The sequence below is a fragment of the Pithys albifrons genome, chromosome 9, assembly GCF_047495875.1.
Source record: "Pithys albifrons albifrons isolate INPA30051 chromosome 9, PitAlb_v1, whole genome shotgun sequence".
NCBI classification, from domain to species: Eukaryota; Metazoa; Chordata; class Aves; order Passeriformes; family Thamnophilidae; genus Pithys; species Pithys albifrons.
The window spans coordinates 16,296,954-16,311,862 of NC_092466.1; the positions used below are offsets into that span (position 1 = coordinate 16,296,954).

The window sequence follows — 14,909 nt, forward strand, 5'->3', positions numbered from 1 at the left end:
CTAAAATTTAATTACAGGAGAGAACAGTCTATTCTCACCATCCACCACACTGTTTACAATGGAGATGTAAGATTTTGATGTGGCTTGAGGTTAAATCAGGAGACACCTGCTCAGGGGTTACCTGTCCATTACCGAATGCCCATTCCTACTCCCAGGCTACAGCCTGTTTACTCAAAATAACCTGAGCTTTCCAATGGGGTTTACTTGAAATAAAATATTTGCTTATGCAGGTGGTGATTTTCAAGGAATCCTTGATCTTGATCCTTTGATTTCAAGGGGAGTCTTAATGAAGTTACTCTCAGGGCCCTAAGCCCTGGGAGCCAGAACTAATGAACAGAAAGTTGGTGATACCAGCTTGGTTATGTTTGTGGTTGTTATGGTTCGAGCTGCATCAGGAGCTATGCCATGATCATGCAAATTCTTGGTCACCTGTCTAATTCTAAGCACCAGTTTGTGCGGTGAATCCAGCGCTCTGGAGAGCCGGGATTGGTAACGCGAGCCCGAGGGGTGGGCAGGCCTGGCGGGGGTCGTTCAGCACCGGGCAGCACCTCGGGCACCGCCGCCGCATCGGCCTCCCTGCGGACACCAACCCTCCCTCCCGCCGCGCCCCTTCGCCCGCAGAGCGCAGCCGAGCGGGGGACCGACCCCGGCTGGCGCGGGGCCGCTGCGGGCGCACCCAGCAGTGGGGACACGGCGCGGGTCGCGGTCCCCGCGGCGCTGCCGGGGCCGCCCGGGGCGCGGGGTGGAGGTGGCGCCGCAGGAGGGCGGGCGGTGCCGCAGTGAGGCCGCGCGGGCGCGGCGGCGGCCGTTGCCATGGCAGCGCTGCCCCGGGCCGGGGCCTGAGCGGCGGCGCGGGAGGGGCGGGGGCGGCCCGGCCCGGCAAGGGGTTAAAGCGGGAGGGAGGGCAGGCGGTGCCGTGGGGGTCGCGGTTGGGGGCAGCCCGCGGGTGGGTGAGGGGATGAGTTGCGGCAGGGGCCGAGGGCCGTGCTCCAGGCGCACAGGGAGGCTGCGGAGGTAAAGCCTCTGCTCCTTCGCCGGGCGGGATGGAGACTCTTGGCGCCGCAGAGGACGTGTTTTATGAGGAGGAAGAGGAGGAAGTGAACTGCTACGATTTCGAGCCTCTGCCGACGCTGCTGGAGGATGAGGTGAGTGGGGCAGGTGCGGGGACGGAGCCGCCGCCCTTGCGCTCACCTGTGGGGCAGCGGCCTGAGGTCCGGCCGCGCATCGGCCCGGTCGCGGTGGCAGAGCCGCCCGCACCTCCTGCGCGCACCGCAGGGCCCGCGGTTCTCCTACGCCGCTCCCAGCGAACACTTTGGGCTCAGCCCATCCCCATGCACCTTCCCCACACAACAGCAAAGTCACGGTCTTCGAGTGCGGGGAGTCTCGTCACTGCTGTCGTAGCCGTGGGCTAATGCTGCAGTCGGCAAGTACGTGTCCTTGTCGCACTTGATAAAGGGAAATTTACACGGGCAGAACTGTTTCCAGAAGCTGCCAACCAGTTTTTTGTACAACCGTGTATATTGCTGCCCTGTGCAAAAAGGCCTTTGACACTGGAAAATAAAAACCAAACAAATAAAACAAAAACCCACCAAACTGTTAAATCCATTTGTTCAGTTGTTAGGCCAAATAACCTGTAGCTAAACCCAGTTCTTGTTGTCACGCTTGTCTGGATTTATTATTGAGTTTGCACTTGCTTTTTATTGCTCTTGCTCATCTTTGTATCTTTCCACATGAAGTGTGTTTTTTACTCCCTAGAGAATGTTTGGGAAAATGTTTGGAGTTTTCTTCCTTTTTTTTTTAAGTCAAAGTTCGGTGAGCCTTATGTGAGCCACTCATTCACCAAACCACATCTTGCAAGCTCTTACTTGCTGTGCGAGGAATCCAAGCTCAATCAGGATTTAAAAGTGAGTTGGAAAATGCAGAGCCCTTTTCCTAAGTCACCTCCATGGCTCAGCAGTTTGGCTCTAATGCCATCTGTAGTGTTCAGTGCAGTAGGCCCACTCAGACTGGCTCATGCAAAACGTAGAAGGAAGGTGGTAGTGGCTTCATTTTTACATATTAGCTTAAATATTTAGAGTATTTCCTCAGAATGGGAGATAAAACTTAGGTTCAGCTTTTCTGTGTGAGAAAGACCTGGGCCCATTTTTTGTACCTGGTCAATATATACTTTTGAGTTTCCACCAGCCCCATATATTTAGTTGTTTCAGTATTTTTGTTGATAGAATGAGCATGACCTCTCACCTGGTGATAATAAAAAACAGCTGCTTTGAAGAATACTCAGAGAGCCTACTCAGGCAACCCAGTGATTTTCTTCAAATGTGGTGAATTTAGTGACTGGCATTTGGCACATTTTCTGTGATTTTGGAATAGATTGATTTGAAGTTTGTGTGAATTACTGTGAAAAAAAAGACTTAGGTGCCAGAAAGCTGTGAATGCTGTTGTATGGAACTCTGAGCTGCTTAGTCATTTAGTGGAGCCTGCATTTCTCATCGTTGTACCTAGTATGAGGAATGAGGTTGGTGTCTGATATATGTGGGGGTTTTGCCAATATGTGAAGCAGAAGCTGCCCAAGCTAAGGATGAGGATGTGTTTGAAATTCCTTTCTCTACTATAACTTTTCTTCACTTCATACTCCTTAACATTTAATTTCAATTTTCTAAGAAGTTGTCTATGGACAGTTAGTTTTCTCTTAATTATCTCTGCTTAGTTATATGCTACTGAACTGTTTTTACTTGCTGAAGAAAATATAAGTTAAAAATGAGAACTAAAGTCAATCATTAAGCATGTTTGTCTGACCCATTCACTTTCCATAGTTTTTAAACAATAGTAAAACCAGACACTTCTATACAAGTGTCTTTTGCTGAAAAAGAAGAGGTGTCATCATCTCTGATATGTACTACATTTGAGTGAAACAACTTTTAGCGGGTCAAAGTATTGAAGCAGTAGCTTGCCAGAGCCTTCTGTGTTACAGTCTTAAAAGGATGACTTTTTCCCATGGCAAAAACTTTGGTTTTGTGTTGCTTTGGGGATGCAAACTAGTCAAATGCACATCTCAGTGTTTTCAGTGCTTCGTTCTCTATGAAGGCCTTACTTTGCCACAGTATCAGCTTTAATAACTAAGGTCAAGATAGTGTGATCATTTGGGAAATATGTGGAGTAAATAACTTACTGTCTTGGAGCACTGAAAAGAGAAGGGCTTGCTATGTGTCTGGTGGTGTTTTGTCTTCACGTAGCCATCAATTGCTGATGGAAGCCAGTGAACATTCACAGGTCTTTTATTCTTTTTAACTTTTTCTTTTTTTATTCCTTTTTCCAGATTACATAACTTTCTCATCTTTTGAAAGATAAGCTTATTCTGACATGAGATCATCACCTTTCATTTACTTCCCAAATAACCACATGACCAAGATTTTTTTAAGGTTTATACTGCAGTGAAGTTCAGCCTCAAAAGAATTTCAAAATAAATTCTATAAAGTCCTTACTGTAACTGGAATTTGATATTGAGTTTGTCCTAAAGGTTTCAGTTTTTAATTTTTTCACCTAAACTCTAAATTGAGCGTCTTTGGTTCATATGTACAGATGAAACTCTTGTAGTTTTGCATCTTGAATAATGAAACATCCTTTTATTTTGCTATTGCAACAGATGCCATTAGGCCACGTAGTTAGATGATTCTAGGAGAGTTAAAAATATTTACTGGCTCATTGCTTTGATCACAGAACTTTTAAACTGATTTTGTTGACCGCAGAATAAGCAGTTTGTCTTTTCTTTCCGTTCCTCTCCTCATCCTACCTATCAGTTTGGTCATTTGTAAAGCCTAATGGTTTGTAGTGCTGCTCCTTGTCATACGTTTATGTTTGCAGATAGAGGAACCTCTGCTGCACTTCATACTTGGAAGAGGTTCCTTATGGGGATGTGCAAACCTCCTTATCCACCCTCAAACTGATGGCATTATTGCACATATTGTGCTGAGTATAGCATAGAGAAAATGACATCTTGTGTCTGAGATCTTTTGCTGTTCAATATTATGTAGGACTGAATCAGACCAGGATCCATGATTAGTGCAAGAAGCCACTCTAGTAATGCTGCCATTAGGAAATCAGTCCATTTGTAGGCTGATGAAAAATTAGAGTATTGAAAAGAGAAGTTAAGTTTTCCAAATAACAGTGAGTGTGCTTTATTTCCTACCTTATATGTATTTATTAAGCATTATACTCTAGACTAAAAAGCACAATACATTTTTTGGCTAGAGTTTGGTCCTTGTTTGAAAGATATTATGAGAGCGGTGCTTAGTTCTCCAAAAGACTTGTTAACAAACTGTTAACCCCTTCTGTATATGGTAGTCCAAATATCATTGATGTTCTCCAGTATTGAAGTATGTAAGGGAAGTTATAACTGTATTTTCCAAGGCGTTAAAATTTTAAAGTGTAACAGTTTTCTGAGCTGTGAGATACTTCATGTTCTCTTTTGCTGGTGATGATATCTTTCTTTTTTCTATATTGTAAGTAATACACAGCTACATCTTCCATTCAGTGTATATTTAATATCATTGAGAAGTCAAGTCTTTAGTTTAAATTACTTATATTTAAATGAGGGGGGGAAATAGTGTTTATGGCTCTGATGCAAAGTAACTTCTGTAGATTACCTTCCATTTTTGTTACCTTATTTTTCCTTATAGGTGGAATTGATGTTTTGCTTGTTTGGGCGTTTTTTCTCTTTCCTTTAAGTTCACAAAAAACTTTACTTCTGTAGCTATGGGTAATGTATTAGCTTTGTATCCTAAAAAATGTCCATGGAAAGGCTAGCTGCTCTGAGACAGGCCTTGTTTCTGAACATCTTGACGAGGAAAGCCACATTAGAGAGAGACACGTGTTGTTTTTTTTTAATCTGTACTCTTCATAGCCTTACTGTGATAACAGGGTTGATGCAAGATGACTTAAAGTGTAGGACAGTAACTTACAAATGAAGTCTATGACCTTTTTTGATCGCTGAGAGCTCTGTATGTAATGGGGAGGCCTAGGACAACCAAAGTGTTTGGGTTTAAGTCAAAGTATAAAAACACTTTTCTTATAGCCTCAAATGTTTATTAAACGGTCTACACCACTAAACAACTGCATTATTCTTAAGACAGACTAATTTAAAGGGTACTTTTTCTCAGATCACAGATGATACGGAGAAGTGCTGTGAGGAGAATTTTGAAGTAGTTTATGTGAAGATCCTGGGAGAGCTTGAGAGGCATAGTTGAAACAAAGTGTTTGAATTTAGTCTCTCTGCTTTTACCTCCAAGTGGTCTGTTTCACTAACTTTGATGCAGTGTTTATGTAACTTACAGGTCTCCTGTAGGGAGTAACTTCCTTATGTTGGCATACTGTGATTTCTTTGTTCAGTTTAATTGTGCTTCTTAAAACACTGTGTTAAGAGCGAAGTCGTTCACTTGGTGTTTCTTGGGGTGTTAATCAGTGTCCTAGAAAGTGAGAGAATTTGCTGGAAACATTACTTGCAGCCAACTGTGTCAAATGTCATCTATGATACACAAAATATTGTCATGAAATCCAGGGTAATTTATTAATTCATATCTTGGCAGGAGAATGTGTCCCTTGCTGATATTTTGTCACTGCGGGATAGCTGTCTTACTGAGCAAGATATTTGGGCAATTTGCCTGGAGTGTTGCCATTCTCTGAAGAGCATTGCCCATTCTGCAATCTTCCAGACACTCTGCATCACTCCTGACACTTTGGCTTTTAACACCAATGGCAATGTATGCTTCATGGAACAGCTCAGTGGTAAGTATTTGTGTTTCCAGGCTATTTGTTTTAGAACTATGGAAACTCTGAGTGAGAAACTGCAGTAAAACATTACACTCTGGTTTTAAGACTTAAAATAAAGATAAAACTAAAGCTTGTTTGGGAATGGGTGTGTATAGGTCCATGTGGAACTACATGTTCAGTGTTGTAACTGATGAAAAAAGGCTGTTATGAGTTTGCTTAGAAAATTCTTCCTTGTTATTGTAAGACTTATCCAGGTGATTTCTTGTTTATGTCCATTTCAGGCACTGTGGGTTATGTATTTGTGTGTCTGTGTGCACAAGTCTGTAGCCCATAAAGCACATTCTTAGTCTCTGCAAGATATTCTAATTTCATAGATGTGTTCTGTTTTTAGAGAAGTTTGATTCTGTGTATCTTGGTGATGTGACCATAAAGAAGCAGGTAACTCTAGTGCATATTTGCTTAAAAAGGAAAGCTCTTTCTTCATTAAAGGCCTTTTCTGTTTGTTTGGTTTTTTTAGAGCTCATAACTAGGACAGCCATACATATACAATCATGTACAAACTATGCAAGTTTTTATTGTGTTTTCTTTAACTTAATTTATTTTTAAATCTTTGTGAGAATAAGTGTTTATTCTTGTAGTCAAAACCTATGTCAAACTATCTAATAAAAATACTAGAAAAAAATAGGTAAGGTAACATTGCCACAAATGAACATTTGTTGCCTTGTGGTATTTCAAACAAACATGTAACATCATAAAGTGTAATTAATAAAGATGAAAATCTATGTTCATAATTGCTGTGATTTTTATTATTAAATTCCTCCAATATATGTTGGCCTACTTTTGGTTTCATAATAATAGTGTAATGGGGAATCAATTTCCTTTATTTTAATTTCATACTTTGAAATTAAAAAAAGAAAAAGAAGCTGTCTTTGTACTAGCCACAGGTATATGAAAGACTTGTTGAAGAGAATAGTGGATGAAAAATGCCCCTCAACTAAGATCTTTGCTTGCAGCTGGGAAAGGAAAAAATCAATTTCTTCTTAAATGTTTTAGTCTAATTGAATAGCTGGCAAAATTTGATCCAGAAATTTGCTGTATTCAAGTGCTTAAAACATGGGATAACAAATTCCTGTGAAAAGCAAATGTACAAAGATTCAGTTTTCTGGTCATTTTAGTCTCTAAGGAAGAGACTTCATTAGTTCCCTTTAAAGGAAGTTATATTTTCCCGAGGAATGCAAAAAGTTATATTCTATTTTTCTCACAGACACTTCACGCTGTCTTTGGCTCTTTCCCTCAGATCTTGTTACTATTTCATTAAAATATAGTTTGTTAGATAGGCACGTGGGGAGGTTGTCCCTTTTGCTTCCCTGTAGTTGTTGCCCATGGATTTGTTCTTCCAGAAGAAAATTATAACGTCGGATTTGCTTGCCAGTGAGGGAAAACGAACAGCCTGTCTCTCTGCTTTAGCAGCACGTTTTGCTTCCTGCAGGTTCTGTGGTGCTCAAGTGACAAACATTAAATAGGATGTTCTGCCAAGAGGTCTGATACCTTCTTGTCTCTTGAGATCAAATTTCCACTGTAAACATTATATTAAAAGAATACAGTAAGCAGTACCAGTGATAAAGGCTGTATGCTTGTGTAGCCTTTAAAGTGTTCTATTGCAAGGGGAAAGGTAGTGGGAAGGTGAAAAGGAGCTGAAGTTGGCAGGTGGGGAAGAGGGGGAGACAAACCATCAGTCCATTAGTTCCCTTCCTCTTCTGCCCCCTCCTCCAAATATCAGGAAAAAGTGCGGAGGGAGTAACGAATGCAAAATTAGTTGCATACCCCTCTTTTTCAGTGGGAAAGTTGAATTGGGAACATCATAAGGAGCTGTAAATCAGTCAGCATCTGGATAGTCAGCTGTGCCATGTATCTGCAATATATGAATATGTATAAAACGTCCTCTCTAGTAGTCTTTTCCGTACAACTGAGTTTAGTGCATTCACATTAAGAGCTTTGCATTTAACTTCTAAAATACAGGCACTAAAGTTCTATTAAAGCTAAAGCTATGATGAATATGATATTCCTCTGAGCATACTATTTTTTCTCCCTGTTGAGAAGGGAAACATGATTTTCCCTTATAAGTGATCTCAGTCATCGACTAGCTTCTTAAAAGGATAGACTAGGTGTGTTGAATTTGGATGTGAAGAATAGATTTTTAGTTGTGCACTTGTTTAATTCCTTTGTGTTCTTTACTGGGTTTCATCAGTACATACTGGTGACATCAGTACAGTGTGATACTACATATCAGCTTGGATGCAGCAGCAACATCAATCTCTCTTAACATGTTCTTCACTTCCTTCCCCCTCTTCACTCAGAATTGGCTGCTGCAGTCGCTCAGTTCTCCGCTGAGCAGCACACGCATGGGGAATTTGCTTCTTCAACTATTTTATCATAAGTAAAACAAACTAAGCAGAAAGGTCAGAGTTCTAAGCTGGCCTATAGATGAAGAGGCAATTAGCTGTTCAGATTGGGTTTGCTCTTGTACCCTTTTCAACCAGGTCTGCAGTGGAAAATAGTGAATGGAAGTGTTCCGTTAATCGAATCAAACCTCTAAGCCACAGCTGGGCCACAATAGCTTAGGTGATAACTTGCTCCAAACATAAATGTCTGAAGGCAAGACGGGGTTAGACATGTTAAATGTATTTCTTTGTGGGTGTTTAATCTGTTTTGTTTCTTAGTAGGAAAATTATGGTATCTCCTCGGAGAAAGTTTGAAAACAGCCATTTATTTTACTGCCTGTTGGAGAAATGTAGATAGCAAGTTCTTTGTACATCAAATAGAAGTGAACCAAAATACTGCTATACATAGTTTCTTTTATATCAGATATGAGTGTATAGTTAAATTTGTATCATCAAATTGATTTGTGTTTTTTTAAACAAGTAAGACTACTAATTTCTAACCTGACATGTTTCCTTTTGCTTCCAAAGATGATCCGGAGGGTGCCTTTGTTCCACCAGAATTTGATATCACCGGTAACACTTTTGAGGCAAGTTCTTAAATTCATCTGTCAAATAGAGGGGAAGTTAATAATTTAGTATTTCTGGCAGTACCATATATAATTTTAAAACTTTTAAAGATTATGAATAGTAAATGGTGTTTTAGATATGTTTTGTGGAAATAAAAAGTAAACTTAAAATGCTGTATTAGTTTTCTGTATAAACATTTGCTCACTAACTGCTAAAATATGAGACTCTATTTTGACTGAATAATGTGTTGCCCTAAACCACAGCTGGTCTGTATTATGTTCACTGGTATCCTTCACTGGTTCCATTTGCTTGTTTGGGGACTAGTCATGAACTTTTATGACTAAATATAAAATTTGTTTGCTATCTTCTTCAATAAAATAATTCAGGGAAGGGTAATCAGCAATTTTATCTTTGATTTAATGAAGAAACAAATTATTGTCGGTTGCCTTGCAGTGCACAAATGCTCTACATTGTTAAATTAAATTAGATTTAAATTGTTTATACTAATTCATTAGCCTCCCAAGTCAACCATCTCATTGCATGCTGTGGGAGCACTTGCTTGCTTAATATCCTTTTCCTTAATACTGTATTTTTTCTGACATGTATTCTCAGATAATTCAAATGCTTTAATTAGCAACATGTTCAATTCAAGGTATGCAAAAAAAATCTATTTCTTTATAGTTCAATACAAACACCTTTTGCTTTTCATAGTTATAACCTTTGTAGTTGTTTTTATCATTCTCTGTATTTCTTATGGTTGGGTAGCAGAGAAGAGGCAGCTAAGTGGACCTTGGAAGTGTGAAGTACTGCATGTAAAATGACAATGATAAGGCAGGAAGGGTAGTATAATAGAATAAGAAGTAGCGCAGTTTTGGAGATTAGAGATGCAACATTTCTCCCTGTTCCTATTCTTTGTTACTGTATCTATATAGGTCAGCAGAGCTCTAGTGATTTTATGCCCGCTTTTCTCCTCACCCCCATGCTGGTTTGTGGGGAGTCTGTGGACAGGGAGGCAGTGCAGGCTGGGGATCTTTAGGAGGTGGCCTGCATTTCATGGAAACTTGGTAACTGTAATATCATTTTTATTCAGATGTAGTTGAGGAAAACAAGACCCGAGGGTGACTGGTTTTTTTCTTTTGTTTTTGTTGTGCTTCTGAAGCTGGACTTAGGATTCTACATAAATATGTTCTCCATCCCTTAACAAGCTTCCAAGATTTGACACAGAAACACTTGAAAGATTCGTGGAATTATTTACTCCTTTGGCAAATTTTCATTTCCCCCTGATCCTTTTTCTTCCATTAGGAGTTGCTGAACTCACATGCATATAGCAAACAGATACACTGAAAGAGATTAAAGGACCAAGGAGTTGGAACAAGCTGAAAGAAGAATTTGGGAAGACTGTGGGAATACAAGTGACCTGAAATTTTAGTTCTGTCTGATATACAAGGTCATTGTATCCCTCTTGGATAAAACTCATCTGTGTACAGATTTATTGTTTAACTCTTCTCTTTCAGCAGTATGTACTAGCCTGTTAAGCACCAGTGAATCCCCCATACCAAGCACAGCACAATTAGACAGTCAGTAAAAGTTGTCTGAATCAGGAGTGGCTCTGAACATTGACCCTTTTACTCTCTTTGCAAAGGTCGATGAAGATACATAAAGGTCCCCACATTTGTGTGGAAGGAAGTCAACGTGCTCTGCTTTGTGTATTGTGAAGTGGGGTAAGGGATGGGTGCTCTGATTTCTCTACATTCCTACTGTTTCTTGATCTAGCAAGTTGGTAAGCCTTGCAAAGCAGAGTGGCCTATTGCCTCAGCTGTTTTTCATTGACCATCTTAGCTCAATGCACAAGACTGAAAAGTGAGGGCTTTCCCCTGCATTGAGGCAGAGATGTATTGTTTTGCTCTGGGATTTGTGTGCATTTTGTCATACAGCTGTGAGATTCAGATTATTTGTGGAATTTTCAAAGCTTTACCTCTCACCATTTGCAGAGTTTGGTTGCATTTTTAAGTACTTTAGCACCAGACCAAATCCTGCCAAAGATTCCACAGCAATCTCTGCTTGTTTTTGCTTTTGCAGTTTCCAAGACCTACAGTGGGTTAATCCTTATATACTTGTTAAAAGGATTTTACAATACTGTGATCTTTCCAAGCTGATTGTTTTCCTTCTTGGTGTTACTACTTCATGTTCTTCTCTTTTCCAAAGGTATTGATAACTTTTGTCTATACCCTCACCCCTATTGTAGCCTTCTCTTGTGCAATGGCAGAGTAGCACTGCTTTATATACAGCCCTCTGAGGAAACCGTGGACCTTTCTCAGTATTATGAGATTCTTTGTACCATTATAGTAAGCTGCCCTTTTTATGGGGGCATCAGATCTTATGTTACTGCTTTCTCCTTCTTTGGTAATGACCTGACTCAGTTGTTGGAGTGTTTTTGCAGCTGCTTAGTATGCTTTGTTTAGAACAATGGAAAGTAGTGTTTGTGTTGAAACTGTCCAATGTCAATATAAAGAGAAAAAATTAATTTTGGAACCAATAATTATGTTCAGGATGATCTTTGGTAGCCGTTACTCCAGTGTCAAAGCTCAGCTGATTTAAAATAGTTATGTGAGCCAGAGGTTTCGCTTGATGTGAGTGTAACCTCTTTCCTGGCTTCTAAAATGGAAGCACACAATTAGGTTTGTATGGCTACTGGATGACTTCTTCCTCTTCAAACTCTTTTTTTTTTTTTAATCTGTCAATTGAAGCTACAGTTTTTTCAACAAGAGATGTTTTGTTTCCTGCTTGGTGAATTACTGATCCAGGCCTCTAATGGAATTGTGACTCCAGCCTAATTAGTTACTAAACTTAGCTGGCACTCAAGCACACAAGGGTAATAGACCCAGGAAACAAACTGAAATGCATTACTGTACTGGTGTCTGAAACAATGCTATTAAAAATTTCAGTTTTTAGTTGGAATTTCAAATAGCAAGAGGTCTAAAGCTTTGTCCAAATATCAGTGCACAGGACTGAAAAGTAATTGATTTCATGTGGTTTGTTTTAGGCTTCCGCCTTGTTCCCTCATCTGCTCTGCATTTGTAAAGCGGGAATAATAACAGCAACTTCAGTTACTGTTGAGAGTAGGAAGGTGAAAATGAGCCCTTCAGGGAGGTGTCAGTGTCAGATGTAGAATAGAGTTTTTAGAGCAAAACGTGTGTAAGAAGGAATTAACTGTGAAAGGCGCTTTTGGTGTCAACAGTGAAGTGTGGCTCATCTTTCTAACTGGTGACTTTACTGCTACCACAGTTCCAGCCTGTGGGGGTGGAGAAAGGATTGTGGTTTCTGAGGGTCTCAAGAAACCTTGAATCACTGTGTTGCTAAGTGGTTGGAGTGGTATTCAGTAGGGCAGTTGTGGTATGTCCTCCTCTTCCAGGTGTAAGCATTGTCACAGTGTAAGTGCAGAAAGGCAGCCAAGCAGGTACCGTTGGTCTCTTAAGACAGCACTGAACTAAAAGAGAGAATCTCCTGCCTATCTGATGTTCATGTTATTTTTTTCCTCGAACTTTGCTATCTCCCTGCAGACTTCCATTACTATTGTGCCCTAGTAAGTGCACTGTTAAGAATTGGTAATGCAAATAGAGACAACACAACATAAACTTTAGAGTTCTAAATGACACTGTAACTCCAAAGAAAGGGAGAATTTCTGTACAGCACTCTTATTGCCATTTGCACTTTTATTCTTAATGCAGATGCAAGTAGGAGATGTGGTTGTGCTCAGTAAAAGTTTTCAGATCACTAAAGCTGTCCCTTTCTGCTTTTCCTCTAAATTGGAAGTTGTGTCTGAATTTGCTGCAGCAAGTATTGACCACATTTTTGTTGTAGTTGAATCTTGAGCGAGAAGTCAGCTATAAACATCTGGAGTATAAAGACTAGCCTATAATTTTGTAATGGTTTACTCATATACTACTCTAGAGAGCAGCAAAGAATGTGAATTTTTCTGTTCTAGAAAAACGTTGAAACTGAGATTTAATGCTTCTTTTAAAATTTGCCCTGATTGTTTCCTCTAGATAGCAAGAGCTTTAGCCTTTTTCCTGATTTCTATTTCATTTTCTTGCCCTGGGCAGTACAGGGCTAGACTTGTGAAATTTGACCAATGCGAGGCTCAACAGGAGTAGTTAAAAATTGGTGAGTTCATTAATAGCCGTACTTCTATCACTGCAATACAAGATTGCCTTAGGTTAAAAACACTGGCTGTCTCAAACAAGTTTCAAATAGCTATTTGTCTGCATCACAAAACTGCCATTGAGTCTGACAGAGAGGTTCATTGATGAGGAACCCCACATTTCTAAGATATGAGCTTTCAGTAAGATGAAAGACCAATGTCTGCCATGCGTGAACTTGCATTTATAATTTTTTAATAATGTGGCTATTCAGTTTTGCTTATTCTAGTGAACCTCTGCAACAAAAACTAGTGAATTTTCAGTCTTGTCTGCCTTGTTTTGGGTTAGTTTTTGGTGGTTTTTTTTTTATTCTAAAGGAGATTGGATAGTGCTTCTGTTAAGAACTTATTATTTAGAGGTGATAAAACACAGCAGTTCAGAAGCCTCAGTTGAAAGGATTAAAACCTTTCAACAATTAAAGAACTGAAAAACTGCTACAGAGTTAAATACTACCCTGAAAAGAAGGAGGAAATACAGGATAGAGAATGGAAGGAATGTTTTCTCATCTAGAATTTGTTCTTGCTTTTTAGGGTATGCTGATCTCTCACCTGGGAGAGAATCAGAACCAGAGAAGGCTGAATGCTACCTGTCTCTTAGAATGTCATGACTGTCAACTTGCAGTTCTCAGTGGGTTGTAGGTGTTTTATATTAAAAAAAAATACTGCTACGTGTTTCATCAGCCTTAAAAATAAACAAGCCTACCCAAAGTGGTATAACATATGCAAATAGAAAAGACAAGCTGAAATGTATTATATTGCTTTTGAAAATGAAATAATTAAGATTCATATTGCTTATTTCTGTGAAATGTGACAAGGCAGTTAGATTGATATTTACCAATACCTACAAATGTTTTATGGGCATATAAATGCATGGATTGAAGTGGCAAATGTAACATGCTGTTCTACAGAATAGATAAAGAAAGAAAGGTTTGGGGAGGGTGTGTGTGTATATATATATGTCAATCCTACTGAAGAAAACTGAGCTGACAGTTTGATGCTGCAGTATTTCTCAATAGCTGATCATTACTAATCTAGTGCTCGTGTCTCAGCTGTTGGTCCTTCAATAAATATGAAAGCCTTCATCTTTCTCCCAAATCAAAACACCAGAAGGTATAAAGGAAGTCTTCTCTTCATGACTTTTCTGGTCTTTTAAAGCAGTAGCTTTGAATGCTGTGAAATTATCTCTTTTGTTCTATTATTTCCTTAGCTCTCAGTGCAGGATGAAAAAAGAAAACTTTTTATATGTTCTCCTAGAGGGGTTTTGGGTTTTGTGTTTATCTGATGGGGGAAGCAAATCTTTTGAAACACCTAGTGCCTTTTTTTCTTGAGTTCTGTTTCTCTTAGATTAATGTAGCCTCCCCTTGAGACTTATTCTATCTAACAGCAGCAAGGCTTGTCATCAGCAAATGGTAACTTATCTCCTCCTGTAGTCTAAACCATTCTGTCTTCTGAATGTTATTTAAAGCTTTTTCTTCAGTGATAAAAATAAATTACATTCATTTGGTTACCTCTGCCTCTGCTGTGCTATATAGAAGAGGAAATAGTCCTCCAGCTCCTGGGACATCATTGTCCCAGTTGAGGTTCTTTTCAGGGACTCAGTACTGGCCAAGTAACACCCTTTAGTTGCTTTATACAAAGTTAATAAAAGGACGAATGAGGCGAATGGGATTTTTTTTTACAGCAGTCTTTTGTTTGTTTGTTTTTCTTTAATGCTTGGACTAATTTTATAATTTGATTACCTCAAAAACCTATAGCTTGTTCCTTAGTTCTGAAGTTGACATATTGGCCTTTTCTGGCAGGTTTATTGAACATATTGCCAGTATTTTTACAGTTTTTCCTCTAAATCTAAAACAACTCTTCAGACTGACATATATTTTATTGGAAATAATCTGTCCCCTAGGAAGAAAAACACCCTCAGAAGAGAAATGACTGTACAG

The 14,909-nt window shown here is 39.6% G+C and overlaps 1 protein-coding gene across 4 annotated transcripts in view; it reads left to right on the forward strand.

The window, feature by feature from the left end:
- Window positions 1-932: 932 nt before the first annotated feature.
- The window catches only part of KNDC1 (kinase non-catalytic C-lobe domain containing 1), a 64,283-nt gene continuing 50,306 nt past the window's right edge, over window positions 933-14,909 (forward strand). For all 4 annotated transcript variants that reach the window (XR_011698554.1, XR_011698555.1, XM_071563995.1 and 1 more), the window contains exons 1-3: window positions 933-1,145; window positions 5,583-5,781; window positions 8,736-8,794. Coding sequence is in view for 2 of the 4 variants with exons in the window: in XM_071563995.1 (XP_071420096.1) it covers window positions 1,044-1,145; window positions 5,583-5,781; window positions 8,736-8,794 (360 nt within the window). In the remaining 2 variants the exon portion in view is untranslated. The remainder of the gene's footprint in view (window positions 1,146-5,582; window positions 5,782-8,735; window positions 8,795-14,909) is intronic.